We start from the raw sequence: 24,919 nt of genomic DNA on the forward strand, positions 1-24,919 counted from the left end.
AAATGGTTGACACACTTTTTGTTGTCTTTTTTTGATGACACAGTAAATTATGTCCCAGTGTAAACACACCGCTGCACTCTGAGACACACACACAACCACACATCATCAGGAAGACTCACCTGTGGACAGTCGAGCCTAAAACCAGAATCTGACTCATTGAGCCTCGTCCGTCCCATTTTCCTCTCTCTCTCTCTCTCTCTCTCTCTCTCTCTCTCTCTCTCTCTCTCTCTCTCTCTCTCTCTCTCTCTCTCTCTCTCTCTCTCTCTCTCTCTCTCTCTCTCTCTCTCTCTCTCTCTCTCTCTCTCTCTCTCTCTCTCTCTCTCTCTCTCTCTCTCTCTCTCTCTCTCTCTCTCTCTCTCTCTCTCTCTCTCTCCTCCTCTCTCTCTCTCTCTCTCTCTCTCTCTCTCTCTCTCTCTCTCTCTCTCTCTCTCTCTCTCTCTCTGCACAACCGGCGCTCTGCCTCTCTACCGTCACCTTGACTGCAAGTGTTTTACTGCAGGGAGATGCAGCGACACACACACACACACACAGACACACTGTATTACCCACAATAGCTCCAGTGTTTGTTAACCTGCCCCCACCGGACTGTAGCAGTAAGGGGATCAGTTTCAGAGTTTTGCTAAACAATCGAAAGAGAGAGAGAATGAACGAACAAACGAGCAAAATCTCACCTCTCCTTCCTCCGACAGTAAGACTGATAGCTCGTACTATTCCAGACACACAAACCCTTTCCTCCTCTTCCTTTTTACTGTCGAGCCCGAACCCGGTCCGGCTCCATTCAAGACTATCAGGTATGAGTCACGTCTCCTCCACGTCGACCAGCCTGTCAGCCCAGCAGCACACACACACACACACGTTTCCTTCCTTCTCATTCATTCAACCCGCCCCTCCTCTCCCTCTCTCTCTCACTCTTGTCATGCCAAAAATGCAGCTACACCGGTTTAGCCCCGCCTCCGCGGTGCTGAGGGACAGCCTCACCGTCCAATGAGATGTCTGTCTTCCAGAGGTCCTGCAGGCAGGGGGCGTGGCCGAGGTCCCAGGTCTTTCGTGTTCCGAACATGACCGCCGGGCTGAGCAGAGCGCTGGACCGCTGGACCGGCTGGACGGAGAGAGGACAGCATTAGAGTCGGGCTTTCACCGTCCCGCTGCACACAATGAAACAGCTGCTCTTCTAATGTGAATTATATTTTATAGGCTCTAATGCTCATCTGTTAGCACTCTCGGACCTGTGGTATGGTTTTTGTGTGTGTGACCCTACATGTAAGCAGGTTTAGAGCTTCATTGTTGATCTCTTTACATTGACTTTTGACATGTGACCTGTTTTCTAGCAGGTCTGAGTCCACTAAGGCGGCCATTTTGGAAAGGTATTTAAAATCCATTGTCTCCTTGTCATGTAACCCTGACGAAGGCTTTCTACCTAAACACCTTGGTTGTTCTGTACCAACGAAGACCATTTTCAGAACATCCATCGGCCTCCAAGAGGAGCCGAAATTGGTTTTCCGCACCGTGGGTTGCAAGTTTTTGTTTTTTTTGTGCCACAGCAAAACCAGGCCATAATAATCTGCAGGGGGTTGATAGAGTTTTTGACTCAATGATTACTTGGCCAGCTGCTGAGACTTCTGGCTTTCAAAACTCACTTTCCAGCCAGTAATGTTGTGGACCCCCCTGATGCACACGTGTCATCCTGAAGCTGAAAAAGCAAATGCCAAAGCAGTTTTATTATTGCAGTATTCAGCATGGTGACATGTAGGGCTGAACAATTAATCGAAATTTTATCGAAATCGCAATACAGCCTACTGCAATTTTCAAATCGCAGGAGGCGCAATATTTGTTAAAGGCGAAATGTGCGTCAAAATACCATTTTAAATTAAATATTGTCATGCTGCAGAGATGTCCTGGCCTACACATCATATTCTACAGACTTAAGAAAACATCTTTGTTTGGTACAGATCCCCGCAAAAAATCACACCATAATCATTTTAATACGTTTTTCAATGAAAATGAGAATAATGATGTAAAAATGATCATTCCCTCTAATATCGCAAATCATATCACAATTGCAGTATCAGTCAAAATAATCGCAATTAGATATTTTTTCAAAATCGTTCATCCCTAGTGACATGTGACCTCTTCACAAGACGTTTCTGTTGGACCTCTGCTCTAATTAGCTACCTTAAAAAAAAATCTAAATTTATTATTATTTTTGTACAGACCAGAAACTTGTCGATAGTCAACAAAATGGTCAATGAATGGTCAATGAAACTCCAAAATTACTTAATGCACCTTTAACCTCCAACAGAGACCTGCAGCCTTCATGGTGAAAATCTATGAGGAAATGCACCAGCAGACAAACACCGACACCAGAAATGAGAAAGGAAAGAGAACTCACTTCATAAATGATTGTGGTTTTAGTTTTAGTGGACAGTCTGATGTGAAACAAGCGCTGGATCAGATAAGCTGAGCCTAAACCACATGGGTCAGCGTCCTCGGACCACACACACACACACACACGACCAATCAGATCACATCTATGAACATTACACTGGTCGGGGTCCACCAGCCGATAACCAGCAGACGACAAACCTAAACCTCCAGCTTAGTTCCAAACCAGCACACACACACACACACACACACACTACAGTCTCAAATGGAAGTCCAATCGACTCAAACCGCTTGACGAAGAACAAACACCCTCCAGGGAGTAAATCAATACGTCTCCCCATTCTCTTCCTCACATCACTCAGCTCAATGAGGGATCGACCGATATACGTTTTTAAAGGTCGATACTGATATTTTTAGACTGAAGCAGCAGATTGCCAATATTTTGTGTAAATAGTCAATATCTTTAAATTTGACTATGTTAATGGCAAAAAACTCAAAGTATTCAGTGTTTCCCCAGAATCGTCTTCTTGTCAGGGTGGAAAAGCCTCTGAAGCAGCATTCAGAGCATCATGGGACACTAAAACTCTCCACTGAAACCCAGACTAATTATTTTAGTGTCAGCAGCTCTGTAAAGCAGGGAGACCCACCACACCTATTCAGTGGTAGAGAAACTCTGGGATACATTACAACCATTATACCATTATATCAGAAGAGGATGACATAACTTTACAATGTCTGATATTGAATAAAGGGCCAATATCAGTCTCATATTACTCAATACACTAGCCTAAGACGCACATCAGTATGCAGCTCTGCACCAACACACACAGCTTGCATTCCCTTTACTCCTCCTCCTTATCTCACCAACAAATCCAGAAGTTCATATTTTTTTCCAAACCGTGACCCAAATAAGAAGTTGAGCTGCTTCTCCCCAGAGCGAGGCCGACTGAAACCCACTTGCAGCTTCTGCACACGCCGCGTCCCCAAAAGTCTCGAGACCAAGACCGTTACGGGGGAGTACTGACCCATATTTCAAGAACCATGTCAGGTGCCGGTTCATCCATGTCACACAAAAAACAAGATTCGCCCTGTTAAGCTTAAAAAGTGTGGAGGAGGGGGGTCTTTGAGGGGGGTTCCAGGGGGTCCCCAGCAAATTGATGAATTGTTAAACTTCACAATTATATATAAACAACACAATTAGAGAATGTAGAAGAATGACTGTTTTGTATCATAGTTTCTCTGTTATCTCTCTACCTACAATACAGATAGTCATGGAATTCTGGACAAAATCATCTCTAACAATAAAAAAAAAAATATATATATATATATATATATAATAAAATATTCTCAGATTTGGGTCTGAGAGAAAATCTAATCAAATGGGGGTCCGTGGCTCTAATGTGGACTAAATTAGGAGTCCTTGTTACGAAAAAGGTTGAGAATCACTGCCGTAGATAACTGGACAAATGTAGACAACATTATTAGACGATTTCCAGCAGCTACAATGGAGTTTGATATCAGAAAATGTTTCAGCGATCTGAAAACAGAGCGAGGGCTTCTTCCTAGAGCCACCATTTTGCACCAAGAGACGTTCAACAATCATACAGGGAGAAATCCATCGTAGAAGAGGAGAGAGACCAATAGAGAGCCTAAGTCCCTCCCCTTCCGGTGGACCACCATGGGACCTTATTTCGGAAAAAATATGTACGGTAGTCAACGGCGAGAGACAAATAATTGTTTGATCCCGTTTGAATTGTGCCATGAATTACACATATGATGTTTTGTCAATTTAAATGATAATTTTGCAAGTCAAGAAAGTCGCAGTTTGTGGTAAAACTGTTGAACTATAAGACTGTAAAAATACGTAATTAGAAAGACTACACACCCAAAAGTCGCGCAAGTGACGTAACTTCCTCTCTCCACAAGCTACCCAGAGAGACCAGAATGCAATGCAGCTAAAAGACAGGTTGGGGTCTGATTAAGGAGCGCGGCCCCGATTGCCTTCACAAACCAGTGGGCTAGCTCGCTATATTTCTATGCCCATAAACCCGTCTTTGATTAAATGCAACAAGTTCACGCCACTGCACTGGGGGTTGTTGAAAGGCATTCTGGGAAACGTAGGAAATCACTAACTGCAGTAGAAGTAGACGAGGCAGAATGAGGGAAAGCGGGTTCACCAAGAAAGTAAATTACGACACTTCATCACTAAATAACTCCTGGAATGTATTAATGAGATCTAACAGTGGAAGAGGATCAGATCAGAGGGGATTCTTCACAAGCTGCTCAGATTCTGTCCACCTACCCTTCCATGTCTGGACCGAGTTTTGCGCTCCGCAGGCTGGATGTAGCGCTCTCTGTCTCTGTCCAACCAGCCCTTGTTGATCAGAGCTCCTACCCAGCCCAGCATGCTGGCTGTCCAGCCTCCTCACATCCTCAGCGCACCGCCCGGCTGCTTCCCCCCCCCCCCCGACGCACGGCGACCTGCTCCAGTGGCCCGGTGGCCGACTCTGCTGCGCCCACTGGTCCGGCACCGGGTCTCAACAGTACAGCCTATCTGATCGAAGGCAGCGGTGTGTGCCAGTCGACAGGTACGACTGGAAGAGCTTCACAGCCCCGCCCACACACACACACACACACACACACACACACACACTGATAATCACAGACCTGGGAACAGTTAGCCCACCTTCAGTCGCTCTACTGGATCGCCAAGGGGGATTAACGATGTCTGATCCTGGACCAGCGGTTAAGAGACATTTCCAGTTAAGATGAGCTCATTTCACTGTAATCTTTTAAGCCCTGCAGCAGATGGCCTCTTTTTAACCCTCATCTACATCTGAGGAACACAACTTGAGATTGAGAAAATCGTGGACCATAGATTAAGCCCTGGTTTATTATCAGACCACACTAATTGGTCAATGATTAATTGTTTGGCCTCATAGTTCAGGTTGAGGTCCGATGCTTCAGGACACAGATCTCATCCTGGTTTTACCTCCTCTGAGTCGTTGCAAACCGCTTGGATCAAATTCTGTTTAAAGGAAAGTAAACTGGTGCTAGACACTAGAACGACATAAACCCATGAATAGGTCAGTTTAACGACCAACCATGAAACCAAAGATGATTCTATTCTCATGAACTTCAATTTAGAGAGATTGCACACGTCGCTCGTTCCACAGTTTGTGAGTTATTAATAGCAGAGCATCCTAAAACTACCAACAAGTGGCCTATTCCATTATTAACACAGTGTTTTCACTCAGTCGTCTTTGAAAGATTTGAAAGAGTGAGGTGGGAGGCGAGAGTGAATTTTCTGATCGCAAAGCATTTGACGCAGCTGAAGCCAAAACACCAAACGCCGTGACATCACTGATGGAGGCGTGGCCAGAAGTTTCAGCCCGTAGAGAGCAGAGCAATGCTGATGCTCTGCCACTAGAAGCAGATGCAGGACTGAACCTGAAACATGTTTAAATTAAAGTACAGGATTAATGCCAGCATGCAGAAGCCTTATAAGCATGTTTACAGCTCCAACCCTTTTGTAGCATCGGTTTCCCACAGATGACTTCAAAGTAAAAAAACATCTGTGAACATCCATTAAACAAGTTTCAAACTGGCTTCAGCAAAACTTTCTTATCACGGTGTATTTATGATGTAGTGGTGGTGGGACAGATGCTTGTATAGACTCAAACCCACCGACTCCCATAATTCCTAGAAAGAGCCCGACAGGCCTAAAGGAGGCGCTAGGAACAACCAAAATGAATTTGCAGACATTTCACTCAGTTCCCTTTTCTCCCACATGATGAAACTGCAGGAGGGGGGTTGGGCTGTGTCCATACGGCCAGTTATCATACGCATCATCTCTAATTATTGAAGGGATAATGGATCTTTGCAATGTGTTCCAGCATTTAAAAAATGACACTAACTGGCCTAATGAGGGTGCTATAATTAAAGGTCAAAATTGCTTAACTCAAACATGACATTTCTGTTACCACCGATTTTGACCAAACTTGATGCATTTTTTCACTATGTTCAAGCGTTTTAAAAAATTGCACTAATTGGTCTGATGGGAGCGCTATAATTAAATGTCAAAAAGTTGATGAAACATGGAGGGACGATGGATCTTGTTAGTGATTGGCCCAAGCAGTGCCTGCATCATTCATGGAGGACATGATTTTAATTTAGAGGTGCTGAACTATACGCACTCAGCAACACACACACACACACACACACACACACACACACACACACACACACAGTCTCTAGGTTAGCGACCAGAGCATCACCCGCTTCTGCCTCTTATTGCCTGATAAGACACAAAATGTATGAAAGGTGCTTAACAAACACAGTTTATTATTATTATCAGCATGATCCTTCTGCCATCAGAAACACATTTTCTCACACTGTACTGTCAACATTTCCCCTTTTTGTCCTTCATTTCCCCTCAGCCCGATCCCCCCTGCTGTGACTACAGTACTGTCTAATATTGTTTATGACAGAAGAGGATAGGCTTAGCATCGAAAGGATCAGACTTTACCCCCCCCCCCACCCCACACACACACACACAGACAGACACACTTTCACTGTCTAAATCCTCTCTTCATCGTCTTCCTCTCACAGGAATGCTCCCCCTCTCTCTGCTGCATCTCATTAGCCTGATTTCGTTATCTCCCAGTCTCTCACTAGACACACCTAACAATAAAATCTGTCTGCTCTAAACCTCCACCAAACCCTTATGTGGGTTTTCACGTGAACGTTTTGTTGAAGTGAAAACCCACGTTTGGATTAATGGTGGTTTTCATATGTGAACATGTGAAATTTCCCAGGTCAAAATGACATTTTCTCCTGTGAATTGTCGCTTTGCATGTGAAGTCAAGTTTTCACACAAACAAATGTTGTCACAAATATGTAATGGCAAGTAGAAATATGTAAAAAAAAAAAATTCTCCTGTGAATTGAAATTTTCACATCTTAAAGGTCCCATACTCTCCACTCTCCAGTGTTTTTTGTGTCTTGAGGTCCATTCAAAGCTGTGTGTGTGGTGTCATGAACCAAAAACACTCTCAATCCATTTCTCCACGTTCATTTTCCAGCATCTCTCTGAGCCTTACCAAGAACAGGCTGTTTCTGTCGCCGTGTCTTTAAGGCTCATTAATATTAACGACCCTCTGTTCCGATTGGCTAACCGTTTCAAGAGTGAAACGTGAGACGCCGCGGCCCGGCGGCTACAGGTAGGGAAAACTCTCCGGTAATAAACAATGACAACCGCTCGACCGCTTTGAAAAAAACACTTTGTTAGTCTATTATTTCTTACAAAAATGATAATGAGCGAACCTTTGTGACGCCACAAAGTTACGGAAGTCCAAACGGCTCGTTTAGAGGCTCGCTGTTCTAATATGGATTGTGTGGATTTAGTTTTGATACTTTCACCATGTTTAGATAGACCATCCAACTCCTTTATCATCACAGAGGAGAGGGGAGTCCTGCTTTACACCATATGGGACCTTTAAATAAAAACTATCACATGTGATGTCAGAATACAACATGAAAAAAAACAACTGTTCACATATGAAAACCAACATGTGTCCAAAACCCACATGTGCTTCGAATTCACATGTGGGTTTTCACATGTGACTGCTACACACTGCAAACCTCGGCTCACATTCACACCATGGCTTTGCACTGCTGTTGCCGAAATATCCGCAGATCTTGCCCAACAAATGATTTATTCTCACATCGGCATACCTTTGATATTTAAACCTCCTGGATAAGAAGGTATTACAACTAACGAGCTGCTGACACACACACACACACACACACACAGCAGTGGGAAGGTGTGGATTAGAGCTTTATGGATGGAGAAAGATGTTGGCAGGACTGGTGTGCATGCATTAATGCCCCCCCCCCCCCCCCCACCCCCCTCCTCCACCCCCTCACCCTACACACACAAAATATAAAAGCATTATTAATCTTGACAGCTGCTGACACATTCATCCCCTACAAACTGTCCACTCTGCAGACCTCAGGGTTACATTTCAAATCAGGTAAGACGTGTGTGTGTGTGTGTGTGTGTGTATGTTTGGGAGACGTTTCCAAAGCGTTGTATAGCGCATGTATTCACGTGGTGTTCATGTGTGTTGCAAAGTGTCCCTCCCTCCCTCCCTTCCACACACACACACACTCTGTCTGGATTACCTCAGCATTCGACACTGTGCTAATGTTCAATCTGTTTGATACAGAATACGATCGGCAGCGTGACATCAGGCTCATTTCTACTCCTGATCACGTTTCCCTCAGGCCGCGGCTATTTATATCCCTCCACTACGACGACACGGGCAGACAAGGGACCAATCGGTACGGAGGATGAGGAAAAAAAACGGTGCGAGCGAGGGAGGATGGGGATACAGAATCTGTGGAATAGGCGAATATTTAAAATCCCGGTCAATGGTCATGCAGGATGAGGGCAAGGCTAACAGCAGCTGGCAGCATGTGACCGTCTCTCTCCACATGTGGATGAATGTCTGCAAGTCCACAGTGAGTCCAGCTTCATTTGGGGAAAACAAAGCCTTGCTAGAGATCAGAGTTATCAATTCCCACGAATGGTGTTTCTATTAAAGCTACAATCTGCAGCTTTTGTCCTTCAGGCAGGACGGGTGTCGTTAGCCCCGCCCTCCTCCGCCTCAGTGGGTCAAGTTCCCGCCCCAACACCTGTCACTCATCTTGATGATGTCATCTCTCCTGAGGCTGCTAACCGGCAGCATGAAGCCTCCACAGCCGATCTGACGCTGATGTTCACCACGTTTCCGCTGTTCTTTCTTTTCTTCCTGCTTTCCTCCGTTGTTGCTGTTGCTGTGACTTCCTGCTCTGCGGCCGCTCGCCTCACCTTGATACACAACTGGCTCACCGCTGGCCCCGCCCATAAGACACGCCCACAGGAAATGGTTTATGCCCCAAACCATCCCAACATCACTGAACAGCCAATTTCAGGCAAACAGGGGATTTAGGCCTGAACACACAGACTGATAATGTAGAATAAATCCTGTTTATTTCTTGTAATTTAAAAGGCGGCAGTAAATAATTAAAACTTATTGCCCTCTATTGGTAACCAGTAGGAATTACAACAACTGATTACAGTTTAAACTGGGCTGTAACTGACAGAACGAGTAAGCTAGCTAAGTAGAGCAGAGATCCAACAGAAACGTGTAGAGAAGAGGCAATACATCACCATGCTAAATACTATAATGATAAAACTAATTTGTCATTTGCTTTAAACAGAGCATGTAGCAGAAATCTCAGCAGCTGGCCAGGTAATGGTTGAGTCATGGTATTGATCAAAAACCCAATCAAACAGATATATTATGGTCGGTTTGTGCCATGGGACAGTAAAAAACTGACTTAATGCACCTCTAATGTCAGAAAAGTTGTGCATTGCAGCTTTAAGGGATGCCTTAAAGCTTTTATTTTCCCCCTGGGGTGAATTAAAAACCTCTTCAGATCCAGTGTGGGTGATTCTCTGAGGACGGGCGAACAAAGAGCTCTTCATCAAACCGACCTGCCTGTTACATCCAGAACTTACAGTGAACCAAACCAGGCGGCAGATGCTTCTGTACAACACAGCCATCTGCTGCAGTCTAGCACCTTCACAGTCCAGTGGTTTTACTAAGAAAGATCTCGCCTCTTGACCTGGAGCACAGACTATCTGTACAGCCGCCATCACTCAAACATGTCAGACCGACAGCGGATGGCTCAGTAACAGACGAGGAATCAATTTTAGACAACGGAGTGACGGTTACGTTGGAAAAATCAAAATTTTGCATTTTCTCCAGTCTGTCTTGACGCCATTAAATTAATTAAGTTATGTATTCTTGACTGTATTTGGTTTAATCAAAACTATCAGATTCAATACCTTATTGTAACTATTTGCGCCATTGAATGTCTTGAGTTTTAAATGTTTAAAACCATGTCTAAAATACATCACATTTAGGACGATTTCAAGAATAGAACGCCAGTAGATTTTACATTTATGTTAAGAACATGATTTCTTTATTGCAGCATTAAATGCCTCATCGGGTTCGAGGCCTTGCTGGACTTGGCAGGTTTTCGCCGTCAGTTTTAGGAAAACGCAGCCAGACCTCGAACCGTTTTCTGGAGCAAAGCGAGACACGGAGCCACGTTTGTTTTTCCTGTCTGTGGCAACTAGTGAGCCTCGCGAGCCAATCAGCAGTCAGTTTAGCTTTTAGCACAGGTATGGTGATGAAAGACGATGATAAATTAACCATGAAAAAAGGGCTGAACTTTGGTAGTGAATGGTTTAATTTTGATAGTACCAATGTGATTCTGTCGACACCCAGCCCCCGGCATCACACACACATTCTTCTGCTCCTGTTCTGTTTGCCTCCCAAGGAGACTTACAAATCCTTCCTCCTCCTCCTCCTCTTCCTCCTCCTCCCTCTCTTTTCCAAAAACTGGGTCAAATCATTTGCTCTTCCAGCCACCATGCGCTCAGTGTCAAAACCTGTCTGCTCACAACCACACCGCAGACAGGCAACATGACTGGGTAGACTAACGATACACACACACACACACACACACAACATACTACCCATACACACACCCCACCCACATGAGCATTATTCTGGAGATAACCACAGGAATTCGACTCTAAGCACACGTGGAGGAAATAATAAAAAAAACATTATTAAAACACACAAAGGGAGGATTATCGGGACATGTGAGCGAACCCATCACAGGAGGGGGAAAAATGTCAATATCCTGCTGGAAATAATCTGAGTAGAGAGCACACAAAACACACACACACAGACACACACACACACACACACACTCATATTCAGGTCATCAGTGGGAAACATAATACTCCCCCCTGGTTAGGTTACAACCCATTCTCCATCTCATACAATTACTCCTGCTGTTTGTGCCTCTCTCTCTCTCTCCATATATATGAACCTCTCTCGCCCACCTCTGCGTTGCCCCCCGCTCCTCTTCAGATCAACACGTCTTCGTCTTTTCCCCCCTCAGCCCTTCCGTCTCTCCCTTCCCGACCTTCATCCCTCCATCTTTTCCCCTCTTTGTGTTCAGATGGTACTCACCTCCCTCCCTGCGGCCTGACTGTCCCGATCATCCCTGCATCGCTGGAGCTTCCTTACTGATACAAAACACATACACACACACACACACACACACACACACACACACAGACGCAGGCAGAGATCTGTGTCAACGCCACCAGCCAACCCCCTACTCTATGCGTCTGTCTCTAACGCGCGCTCACACACACATGCTGCTTCCTCTCCCTGTTCCTTAGTAACAGCAGACTCTGAGCCAGCATCATGCCTCCCTGTAGCCCCCCCCGCCCCCTGAACGCCCCCCCACTCTAGCCCCTCCCTCACCCCCCCTTCCCCTCCCCTCCCCTCCCCTCCCCATCCAGCGGAGGAATAAATATTTCAGCCACAAATGAAGCATGGCACTGCTCAGCTCTCCTCCCCCTGCCTGAAATATTAAAACAGCGCTGTGTGTGTGTGTGTGTGTGTGTGTGTGTGCATGTGTGTGTGTGTGTGTGTGGTGATCATGTGCCCCTGCTGAAACACATGACAGCCTTACTCCTCCCCATCCTCTAAAATATTGAGTGTAACACAAGCTTCAGCAGGTACTGTGTGAAAATGCATGGCCTTCCTATGGTGGACCACACACACACACACACACACACTACCACACTGTTGCTGTCACAGTGCTCCACTGACGCCATTTACAGACACTAAGCCCCTCCCACTCCCTCAAACATCAACTTAGGCATGATGGGTAATGGAGTTTTTCATGTCAGAGATCAAACCAGTTGCTAAGCATTCATTGATTTAAACAGTAAACAAATAAGCCAGTGAGTCAGAGACAGAGAGACAGAGAGAGAGAGAGAGAGAGGCTGTAGTTCGCTGGACCTTCACTCAACAGTGAATTATGAATGAGACACACTACACCCAGCTCCTTCCACCAGCACCAACACTGCTGCAACGTCCCTCACGCTGCAAAAAGACTCAAGGGAACTGTGCGTCTCCCCGGTGTCCTGCCTCCGAAATCCAAAGTATTTCGGGTTGAAAGTGGGCAGGCTGGACCAGAACAAACATGGAAACAGACTCGGTGCTTTGTTCATAATCTTGAGCTTCACACATTACAGATTCTTCAAAATGAATAAATCCAGTCACCAGGACTAGAGCTGAACAATTAATCAAAGAAAAATCCAAAATCGCAATATGAACTTCTGCAAAGAGAGAGAGGGGGGCGTCCAAACTGGATTTCTGATGGATCTGGATTTCAATAATGGTGAAAACATTTCATCATAACTCAGTAAATTCTGCACACTGACATCTATTTTTTTTTAACAAAATCACTTTTCCTTCAACAATTTTTAAGTTCTAAAAAATGTTTGACAAGAAAAAAAAAAAAAAAAAGTTTAAATCGCAATTGCAATATTCTGTCAAATAATCGCAATTCAATTTTTTGTCAATATCGTTCAGCCAGGACTGTCTTAGGAAAAGGAAATGGCAGGTTTTATATGATGGGAGGGGGGGTGGGGGGTTGTTGTTCAAAAATCTGTGATTGTTTTATCAGCTGGGAGTTTTTATGTCGCCTACTGATACGATATGAAGGAACCACTAAAAATATACAGGTTTCCAGGAAGTAAAAGTAAAAAGGATTTTGATATGAAAAAATATGATACAATAAAACTTTTACACACCTGGACGCTCCACAGACAGAAAGGACTGACAGCCGACAGTTGAAAGATGCGGTTCACTTCACTTGCAATCAAAACAGGTTTTATTGGGAACCACGTTTCAGTACAGAAACCTTCATCAGGTCCGACATAAACAATCAGTAACAGCCGACTCCAACACACCATCGTTCATGTCAATGAAAGTTTGGAATCAATTTGAGATACAGAAGATGATGATGAGAAGATGATGTTTTTGTAAGTTATAGGACACAAAGATAGTACAAAATTAGTACAGAAAACAGTACTATCTTTATATTATCTGTATGTGTATTTGACATATTTGCTCAAGGTGGGCCACTTTGTATAGATAGGAGTTTTATACTTTATCTCCAGCATGTATTCTGCTGATTAACTGCTGCTGATAAACTATGTAACGAGGCTGAGGGAGTAACGCTGCTGTGAAAGAGACGATTTAGCACCACCTCATGTATGTTTTGTATCGCCTGCCTGTCTACCACCAAGCTAACTTTCACGACAACGTATCTCCAAGCCTTCCAACACTGTATATAGCTGTGAGCGCAGATCGATGCTCATGAATAAACTCTAAAGCCCATCGTTTCATTTTTGCAACAGCATCTTTTAAAACGGCCGGTAAATTGTCTGTAGGATACCAATTCCCAAAAAGAACAACTTTGTCTGTTAAAATAGATTCTGACAAACATATTTAGTATATAATAGTGGTGAATTTGTGTGATTTCCAGTATATGCACAAGGCTTATTAGGTGTCCCAGAATGCCTGTGCAAAATTTAAAAGAAAAATATTCAGTTTGAGCAATCCTGGCATCTTCAGAAATGCCTAGTGTAAAAAAAAAATGATACCTTGGGCTTTAAGGGATTTTAATAGTAGATTTATGTAAAACTGCTTCAGATCTACACTCTCTTAGTGATGCTTTCTTAGTGATTGAACCATTTTAAATGAATTTTAATGGAACGGATTAGACTGCCGTAAGTTTTCTATGCACTGCCCTGTAATTTCATGTAATGTTTGTTGTAGTTTATATACATTTCCTCCTAATTTTGAGGATTTGTTGTGTGTGTATATTGTACTTTGTTCACCTGCCCAGGGAATGGGGATGGAAATTAGCTGTTTAGCTCTGTACCATGCATCAGACTTCTTGGAGGTTTATATTTGTATTGTACATGGTCCCTGTTAAATACATTTTTAATGACAATGAAAAATGAAGTAGTTCCTGCAGGTGCAAAGAACAGGGTTGGTGTTAGTTGGGATGGAGGCAGAAACACACAAAATTAAACTCCGCAAATTAAATTGTGTGCATGATGAACCGGCAGCAGAGCAGGGAGCACAGCCTCCAGGACACTGCGGTCAGATTAACTTCATCTCTGGTTACATAACATATGATCTGATTCTGGGCCCACGTAAGACAGGGACCCGACCCAGGCCGCGAGTCAAAAGGTCAGGGGTTTTCTGAAATGAATGTTATCGGAGGAAAATCCTGTGATCACGTCCGCCCGCTTCACATTCCTCTGCGATGTGAGGAACGTCATGGCTTCCATCAGAGAGCTGCGACCAACCAGAACGATCGATTTAACCGCCACATACCATGATTAGCCTACAGCTGTGGATCTGTGTGTGCTGAACAGAAACCAACACACCCAGTTTAAACCCCAGAACACTGTTACACAAACCTGGTGCTGCCTCGCATTACACTGATGTGTTAAAATTCCTTGATAACAGCTGGAAAGTGTCAAACTAACTATACTGTAACTGTACTAAGAACACAACAAGTGGAGAGGAATAACTAACCAAACTGACAGACGATGGCAATTTGATTTCTCACAATTTATCCTTCCTACCTTTAATAATTTGGTCGGTTGAGTATCTACAATATCACTAATTTATGCTTTTAAAAAAGTAAAACGAACAACAATGAAGTCTGAATGTCTGTACACCAGCTTCCTCCTGACCACAGCTACAGAAAAACAGTCTGGAAAACCTGGCATGACATTTGATTTTCTTCATTTTATTTATTCATTCAATTCAATTTTGTTTGTTGCTAATTAATTATTCATTTAAAAAGGCAGTAATGTATCCCAGGGTTTCTCTACCATTGAATAGGAGTGGTGGGTCTCCCTGCTTTAAAGAGCTGCCAACACTAAAATAATTTAATTAGTCTGGGTTTCAGTGGAGAGTTTTAGTGTCCCATGATAGTCTAAATGCTGTTTTAGAGTTATTGTAATTTTTTTGACATGAAAATGGTCCAAATTAAGGGTAATGAATATTGGTTACAAAATATCGGCTATCGGTGGCTTCGTCTATAATTAGCAATATCGTATTGGCCTTTGAAATATCAGTCGAACCCTACTGTATACCCATGCACAGATTTCTGTCTTGCCTTTTTCTCAGTAAAATAATAAAATAAGCCAACACCTAAAATGAAGTGTCGATGAAAACTCTTCATTCTCCAGCCTGGATTACCTCACATCTCTTTATCCTGACCTGTCCTTTACCTCCTCTCTCTCCATCTCTCTCTTCTCACCTGCACTCGTTTTCTGCTGTCGGGGACGTTGTGCAAGCCGTCTCCTCTTCCCTGCTCTCCTTCAGGTCCGCAGTCAGTCAGTCCCCAGCGGTCCGCAGCCTTCCTCCCGTCCTCACCGGTGCCCGAACCCCCTCCACGCCCCCGAGCCGTGGCGACGCCCTGCCCCTCGGCGGGGGCTCCGTCCGCGGGCGGGTCGGTCCGCTCCCCGGCCTCCGAGGTCCCGGACTCCAAGGCCTTGTGCCGGCTCTTGAAGAGGCTGTGGAGGGTCAGCACCACCAGGGTGCACAGCACATACATGATCCCACCCTCCGTAACCGAGTGCGCTGGTTCCTACAGAGGCCTGGTCCACCTCTCCAGACTGTCCTCCACCTTCAGCAGATGGCTACACCAGGCGTTTTTATTTCGCTTCCATTCTCCAGCTTGGGGTCAGACGCCCGAGACGTTAGACAAGACTGGTCCAGATGAGAGCGGCCGCTTAAGTCGCAGGTTTCGAGGTTTCAGAGTCGAAGTGCATGAGATTTAACATCAGCTTGCCGAAGAGCCCAGACTCAGTTCCGTTAGCAGGTGTACACCGCTTCCTCAAACTCAAAAATGTCAAGCTTTCTTCAGATCTTACAGAATATTCCAATACCCATTAAGTGGAAAAATATACTGTTCAATGACAAGTACAAGTAGTTCTCTACATGAGAGCACCGTCACTGGAGAAAGTGAGATGCAAAACCTCACTCTGTTTCCACAGTTTGTGAAAGTGAGTCTCCAACCAGCCAAACAAAGCTCACCAGGTGTGTTTTAATCCCGACTCTGTTCTCCGCTCAGCCGTCAGCAATAAGGATAAGATGACCGGTGGTGAAGTTAAAGAGTTTGTGTAATCCTCTCTCTCTCCCTTTCTCTCTCTCTGACACACACAATCACAAACACACCTGCTTTTGTGTCTCACCTGCCTCACCTCTGTCCTTAAGCCTGCCCACGCCTACATCACCACAGAACTGATAAAGAGTTTTGAACCTTGTCCTGCCATCACCGCAACTGCTGTCCCGTTGGCAAGCTGACAAGAGCCCAGGTAACCCAAGCCTGCGGCGGGCAGATCAGCGTCTCGGTGTAATTCAAGACGCTCTCGCCTTACTCTCTCAAGGTCGCACGTAAAGACACACTTCCTCCTGACAGTTCAACACACTGGAGAAGGAAAAAATAAAATCCACACCCCTGTGGCATCAAAAACCATTCATTCTCCCCCCAACGCAGAGCTGTGGCAGTTTCCTCCGGCGTCCTGCTGGTTCATTAGCTCAGTCCCCGCTTGGCTGCATCCTGGTTTAGATGACCAACAGGTTCCAACGGGTCGATCTGATCTCAGGACAGGAGGGTGTACTGTAACCGCTTCAGAGTTTCTCTGTCCCGTCCTCCATTCCTGCACTCAAGAGATTAATGCGCTGGCAGGTTAGCGCTTCACCTCCATCAGAGTGAGCGAGAGAGCGAGAGTGAGAGTGAGAGAGAGAGAGAGAATCCCCTCCACTCTCACCATCATTCACTTTCCATCTCTCACTCCGTCCCTCCCTCCCTGTCCTCCGGCCATCTGTTGTTGCAGGATAAGCGCTGGAAAGCTGTAAAAAGCGAGCCACCGGTGATGTAACACATAATAAAGTACACGTATGTATTTACGTAAAAAGCCAAATGATAAAAAGCGACTCCCCTCGATGCAGCCGTGAGGAGATCTACCGTTCGAAACTGATCTCCGGACTCCTATTGGTCAGAGCGAGAGAGAGAGGTGACCCTGTTGCTCAGCGTCCTGGAAGCCTGACCGCCTCCCTGGTACGTGACGCCGTGAAAACCCTGCGGACCATGGGAACCCGACACACTGGGAACTGACAGTGTAAATCACAGCCAGTGAATTGTGATGCGTGGACCCGATTGGTCGGTGAGGCCGCAGCGGTCGGTTCGGGCCCCGCCGAGCGGCCCTTTGACGAGTGTCCCGTCCTGAAACCCGCTGTAATCAGTGTGCGGAGGGTTTCTGCAGGCTACGCTCCTCTTCAGGAACAAAAGGGCAGTTTCCACCCCAGCGATCCCTTTCAGGGTCCTAATGAAGGGCTGGAGATTGAGCAGGACCACTTGCACCCATGCTGTCCGTCAATGGCACCCCAAAAGTTGATCTGCAAGTCGTATCAGTCAGCTGGGATGGGACGATGTAAACCTCAATCCCTGGATTTCCCACCTAGGTTCTCTTCATCTCTTCAATAATGTTTTTTTATAATTTAATTCTTCATTTAAAATGCAGTAATGTATCCCAGAGTTTCTCTGCCCTGCTTTAAAGAGCGGCTAACCCTAATAGAATTTCATTAGTTTGAGTTTCAGTGTCCCATGATAGTCTAAATGTCTTTTCAGAGGCTTTTCCACCCTGACAAGAATAAAATTCTGGGGGAAACGACAAATACTCGTCATTTTTGGGGATTTTTTGGGATGAAAATGGTCAAATTTCACCATAGTCAAGAATAAAAACTCGTTTAGCAGACTACAGCTGATGATTCACACCACACCCATAATGAGCAAAGCCTCCGGGCCTTTTGGCTTGTGCACTCTCCCTGCACTCCTGAAATTCTCCCTGGTTCCTAACCCAGTTGGCACCTTGTCACTGTAGCTTATGTCTGCTTTGTTGTTGAGAAGGCAATTCACTGTATTTCATTTCGCTGCGGCCCTGCACATTTACCCAGATACCCAAGATAAAGAGACCTTTACAACTACAGGAAAAACAGGCTATATCAAGAAAAGTGTTTCTAGCTTTACATTTGGTGTCATTTTTCCTTCAGCCACCAAAATCTACTATTGTTTTTTTCTGAGCCCATATTCAATTATCCATATCAATCAGCATTAGTCAGTCCCACCAGGATTTCGCTGGGTTTTTTTGTGATTATTGTGGCCAAAAATGCTCGATTTTGCTGCGGCTTTTCTCAAAAATTGCGATACAATTTGCGAGGTGTTATGTGCTCTTTTTGCGGTAAAATTGCGGGAATTGGGGAAAATTGCAAGCAAAGAAAAAAAAAAAGTTGTCTCTCTCTGATTAGACCTGCTAGTACTTGCTTTGGTATTAAAATCACTGCATTTATGATTGGTAGGTCTAATCTTAATCTTATCTCTAATCTTATTTGGTTATACAGTAAATTAAGATTCCTATCACCTATGAGCAATCTTGATAAAGTAAGGAACTGTTGTAGGAACATTAGAGCGTTGGAATGAAGAAATTTGACTATGTAGAGGGAAACCTCTGTGTAGTTTCTGAAAAAGACAAAATAGGGTCTAATCTTGATTTTCTCATTTTTCAGCTCTCAGCTCATGAATATCTGGCACTTGTTTGAGTGTTTGCCTCTGAGCGTGGACAGATGTTTGTTGTGTCTGCCTACATGCAGTTTCTCACATGGCTTTGGCTTTTCTTGCTACACAATACATGGCAGAGAGATATTACACTTCTTGGATTGAAAATGGCTTCTTCATTTGCAGGAAAAAATGAATTAGTTAAGCTGCACTAGGCAACTTTGCCTGTTGGCGGCTCCAAATGGCATCAAGAGATAACTGTTTGAATTTTGAGGACTTCATTACCCAGAAATCCTGTAGTCCTGTTTGTTTTTCCTTGGATTTCCTGTTGATGCAGCTTGAGTTTCTCTTTTCTCTGTCTGTTCAGCCATGGTGGCTATCGCTGCTCATGCTAACTACCCAGTTCTTCTTCTTCTGTTTATTCCAAACAAACCGGAAACGTAAAACGCATCACTTCCTGTGCGTCAGAGGATTTTCCCCCAGGAAAGAGCTACCAGATACCGGCTGTTTAGAACAGAAAAACGCACATTTATTTATATGTAAATATCACAGATTATGACTTTCAATTTCAATTCATCACTTCTTGTGCACAGAGAAGATTTCCTGCCAGCGTCCATACAAACACCAGAATTTAATTTGGGTAAACTAGGGCATATCTGCAGCGTCTCAATTAAGAGCAGAGAGTTGCTCTTGTTGCAGCCCTAATTACCGATTTAGACAAATAAGACTGCTGTCTTTTTACATGGAAAAAACTTTGCCTTGTGCAGCTTTAATTAAATAAAACCTATTTTCTTCCATGGATTCGCATGGTGACCTGCCAACTCCTTCAAATATTAAAAGATAGAAATAAAACAATAAAAGTCCACAGAGCAGGTAAACAAGGGCAGTGGCTGGTGAATGTCTGATGGAGAGTGATAAATACGAGCCAAATGAAAAGGTCTGCTATCAGATCTGTTAGACCTGATAGGTTTCTAGGGTAATGTTGTTTAATATGAATCACTTCATGGGACAATAAAAACATTGCAGTCCAACTTCAAACCCTGTCTCCATTTCCCAAAGTCCAAACAGAACACTACTGAAATCAACACAGAGGTCACCTGAGGCTTACCTCTGTCTGTGTGTGTGTGAAATGTTCCCCTCTTCAGTTGAGGAGCTTTAATAATTTAATAAAACAGGATTCAAGTATTCCAATCTTCCTTCACTAAACTCACAAAAATGGGGACAGAGCAGAGAGAGAGAGAGACAGACAGACAGACATACAGACAGACAGACAGACAGACAGACAGACAGACAGAGAGAGACAGACAGACAGAGAGACAGACAGACAGAGAGAGAAAGAGAGAGAGACAGAGACAGACAGACAGAGAAAGAGAGACAGACGGAGAAAGAGAGAGACAGACAGACAGAGAGAGACAGAGACAGACAGACAGACAGACAGACAGACAGAGAAAGAGAGAGAGAGAGAGAGACAGAGAGAGAGAGAGACAGGGGGAGGAGTCTGTGTGGGTTTGGCAGTTTACAGAGAGACTAAAAGCCTCAATCCCATAATAAAACCCATCTCCTATTCCCAAAATGCACTGCACACACCCTCTTCATCTGTCTCATCTGCGCTATTTCAGGAGTAAATTACAGAGTGACCCAGCAGGGTGGAAAAACACACACACACACACACACACACTGAGGCTGAAGAGCAGTGCTGTGGAGTTTTCCTTAAACACGATAACCAACATGGCTCTGACATCAGCCATCTGAGAGGAGAGGAGACAGAAACGGAAGGAGAGAGAAGAGAAAAGGCTGACAACGAGGGAAATGGGTTAACAGAGAAAACAGAGGAGGAGGAGGAGGAGAAGAGGAAGAAAAACAAGAAGAAGAAGACAGTCACAATCCCACGACAGGAGCCTCATCCGTCTCCTCCCCCTCTTCCTGTGTTGATCTTCAGGGCCAAGCTTGCTCTCTTCCAAACCCTGCGACTGTTCAGGCTGTTACAGTTCAGACTAAAACCAACACCAGGCCTGAGAAAACATTTTAGTCAGCTGAAATGAAAACGAAAACTAAGTTTAGTGAAGAAATAGAAACTAAACTAAACCGTCTGCCTCCCAAACTCTCTCTTACTCTTTAGACCACGCCATACTGAGTGTAAAGCTGCAGGGAACGCTCTAATGATCAATAAACCCAGGTTAACTATCAGTACTACAACAATATATTGATATCTACAGTGATCAAGTCAGTATGGAAACAACATGCTGTACTTAAAGGTCCCATATGGTGTAAAGCAGGACTCCCCTTGCCTCTGTGATGATAAAGGAGTTGGATGGTCTATCTAAACATGGTGAAAGTATCAAAACGCACGGTCGCCAACTAAATCCACACAATCCGTAGTAGAAAAGCGAGCCTCTAAACGAGCCGTTTGGATTTCCGTAACTTTGTGGCGTCACAAAGGTTCGCTCATTATCATTTTTGTAAGAAATAATAGACTAACAAAGTGTTTTTTTCAAAGCGGTCGAGCGGTTGTCATTGTTTATTACCGGAGAGTTTTCCCTACCTGTAGCCGCCGGGCCGCGGCGTCTCACGTTTCACTCTTGAAACGGTTAGCCAATCGGAACAGAGGGTCGTTAATATTAATGAGCCTTAAAGACACGGCGACAGAAACAGCCTGTTCTTGGTAAGGCTCAGAGAGATGCTGGAAAATGAACGTGGAGAAATGGATTGAGAGTGTTTTTGGTTCATGACACCACACACACAGCTTTGAATGGACCTCAAGACACAAAATAAAACACTGGAGTGGAGAATATGGGACCTTTAAAACATACGTCCCTAATAAATACTGAGATCTTTAATGGAGGCTGGATCAGATCAGTCTCATCTGTGGTGACCTGAAACTACCTTTATGGTTTTATTCTCCTCTGGTATCACTATAGCATTCCTATAGGGGCTTGAAGTTTTGCTATGATGTTTATATAGTGACCTTCTAAAATGTATCATAGGATCACAGGGCTGTTTGAGTGAGCTTCTCTTGCAGAAGTATTCAGACCCGTTGACAGCTTCAATTACAGTGATTGGAAAGGGATGATTTCTATTTTCTCTGGAACTTCAAGAACTGGACTCCAATGCTTTGCACATTGTGCTGTGCTAGTAAGTTTTTTCAAAATGCATTTATTCAGAATTTTTAGTCTGAGTTCTATGCAAAGCACTCTGTTCTATTAATGACAACAAATTTGGAGAATTTGAGAATAAACCGCCACACAAGCAAATATTTGCTCTGTTACTCAGATGCCATATTTGGATTATATTAGTGGTTGTGCACAATGTTTTCCTTTCAAACTTTTATTTAAAATTTGTCTTTCTTGCCAACAAAGCTCAGACCAGCTGCCTCACCTGGATCTTAATGGGACTCAATGGGATTTCAGGGTGCAGTATGGGATGTATAGATCAGTTATGGATGACAGAGTCCAGTTATTAAAGTTTCAGAGAAAATAGAAATCATCCCTTTCCAATCACTATCACTGAAAATGTCAAGGGGTCTGAAAACATTTGGAAGGCCCTGTATCTATTATTTATACTTTTTCAGTTTCACAGTAATGTCACTAACTTGCTTCCTCTTCCCACCTCTGACTGTCATGCAGACAGAGGAGCGCTACATCGCTCCATCGGCATCATGGGAGATTTGGCTAAACAGCACCAGCTGCTGGTCTCATGTGGAAGAGATTCCAGTTTCCAGTCTGCAATCTGGTTTCAATCACAGAGCGGTTACATAACGGCTCCACGTGTGGAGGCGAGGCGTCACAGCAGGCCCACAGGAGGAGGAGGTTCACACGGTCCGCCCGAACCAGGCGCACACACACACACACACACACACACACACACACACACTAAAACCTCCTGCGTCATGCTTCACACACACAGTCAAACATGGCTACGCAAACACACTCTGAGCCTGTCGATTAGTGGTGGGCGATATGGCCTGAATTTTATATTTTTCAAAACTGTGGATGGTAACAGTATAGATCACAATATACTCAATTTTCTGTACAAGAAGAACAAAAAGTCCGTGGGAATGCCTGTTTGTTGCCAGTTGGTTTCAACAGTGCCTTAATTAAGTGTTGGGACTGTTTTTTATTTGGAAAATTGTTTTATAAGTTTCATCTTCATGTGGTAAAACAGGTTGGTGGCAACGGCAGACAGAGCTTACAGTTTTTTGCAGTTTTCTGATTTTATAACCGAACCGTGTCCGTCGGACAGAGGATGCCCCTTTAATTTAGACAAATCTCTCCTTCATCTTTCTTTTATTTGTTTAGTTTCCTTCACTAGGAGGTGCGCCGGTTTCACTTCCCCTTCCCTCACGCTTCATGTCTCTGTACATAAACAAACGCACATGGTGCTGCAGCGAACAGCAGCACTGCCAACGTGTTTTTAGTCATTTTACAACTAAGGACAAACTTTTTGACGTCAAGTCTGCACAACATGAACGTGTCTGCATGGCTAATGTTCAACCAAACACTGTCGGCCAGTAGAGACAGTATGGCCAAAGCTAAACCTCAGTACGGATTTCTACTTGTGTATCTACTGTACCGACTCCCCCAAGCTGAGGAATTGTCTGGACTAAAATGCCTTTTTCAGGGTGTCACATGTAGATTTATAAATATTCTTTGAGATTTTTATTTCAAACTGCTCTGGTTCTGAAACAGGGTTTGGTTGAAATCTACAAAACTGCAAACAAAACTTTCTCAAAAATATGACACAGCATCTGTAACCTCTGCACTGTTTTATCTGATACAAACTGGAACAAGCAGGAATATAATCTGGCCCGTTTATCCTGTGCAGACTGAAACAAATCTGTCCAAAACTGTCCTGTCCTCCAGATTTTGAACAAGGGAAGTTTGGTTATGACAGCTGATTAGTGTATCAGGGCAGCAACAAAATCCCTGAATTTCAATCAGGGATGTGTCTGATAATCGATCAGTAGACGAATGTTGACTTGTGGATGGGTAGACAGAGATGTTTGTCATAGATAGATAGAATAACGGTGGTGTGGGGATGAGAGGAAAGTGGAGGGGGGCCCAGTGTCCCCACCTCTGCACAGGGCCCATAATGCCTTGCTACGCCCTTGCATACAGATGGTGTTTTAATTAGAGCTGTAGCCTATTCAACAAATGACTATGTTGGTCTGTATGCATATAGGCAGCCACCTCTGTGCACTATGTGATTAGTTTGGTGCATCAAACCAAAGAATAACACAAGAGGTTGAGTAGGAAGGTTCACACTTAAAAACCAGTTTTTGTTTCACGCTATGAAGACTTCAGTGTCCTGTCGACATTCACAGCTGAAACGTCTTTATCCGCTATGGCTGAATACAAGAAACACATTTTGTAGCCTAAGTCTTTGGTCTAATTACTCCTCAGAGTGGGTCAACATGTCACATCCCTGTCCGTCCTCCAGTCCGTCCTAAATATCTCTGCTTTGACGCTGCAACTCTAAACACTCAAGTACTGAATCTAATTACAGAGAAAAAGCAGTAAATTCAATTTCCCCAAATAAGGCTAAACCTTGTGCTGCGTTCATGTCATGTCAGATTTACCGTAAATATGAGCTGCCGGCGCACCAGTCAGCCTCCTAGTGGTGATTACATGTAGGACATGTGAGACGTTTGTTGCAGCTCTGATATCTCCCACTGGGCGTCACAAACTGTGGACGTGTGTCGACACACAGGCGGCAAACATGGCAGCGAATCCACCGATGTCGGCAGTCCAAGGTGATAAAAATCACCAAAAGTTTGTTTATGGTTGTTTTTTAAACGTTTACGCTCCCGAGTTGTATCTACAAGTTGTCATACCTACGGCTGCAGCTAATGATTATTTTCATTATCGATTGAGCTAGCGATTATTTTTTCAATTAATCATTTAGGCTATAAAATGTCAAAAATAATGACAAATACCCATCACAAGTGATTCTTAAAGTTACTTACTTAG

At 44.2% G+C, this 24,919-nt stretch overlaps 1 protein-coding gene across 1 annotated transcript in view; it reads right to left on the reverse strand.

Moving 5' to 3' along the window:
• kifc3 (kinesin family member C3) overlaps window positions 1-24,919 on the reverse strand; it is a 50,293-nt gene that overhangs the window by 22,972 nt on the left and 2,402 nt on the right. Inside the window, exon 2 of the mRNA XM_078283824.1 lies at window positions 979-1,099. Coding sequence (XP_078139950.1) covers window positions 979-1,060 — 82 coding nt within the window. The 5' untranslated portion in view covers window positions 1,061-1,099. The remainder of the gene's footprint in view (window positions 1-978; window positions 1,100-24,919) is intronic.

This window comes from Centroberyx gerrardi, chromosome 1 (assembly GCF_048128805.1).
Source record: "Centroberyx gerrardi isolate f3 chromosome 1, fCenGer3.hap1.cur.20231027, whole genome shotgun sequence".
In the NCBI taxonomy this organism is placed as follows: domain Eukaryota; kingdom Metazoa; phylum Chordata; class Actinopteri; order Beryciformes; family Berycidae; genus Centroberyx; species Centroberyx gerrardi.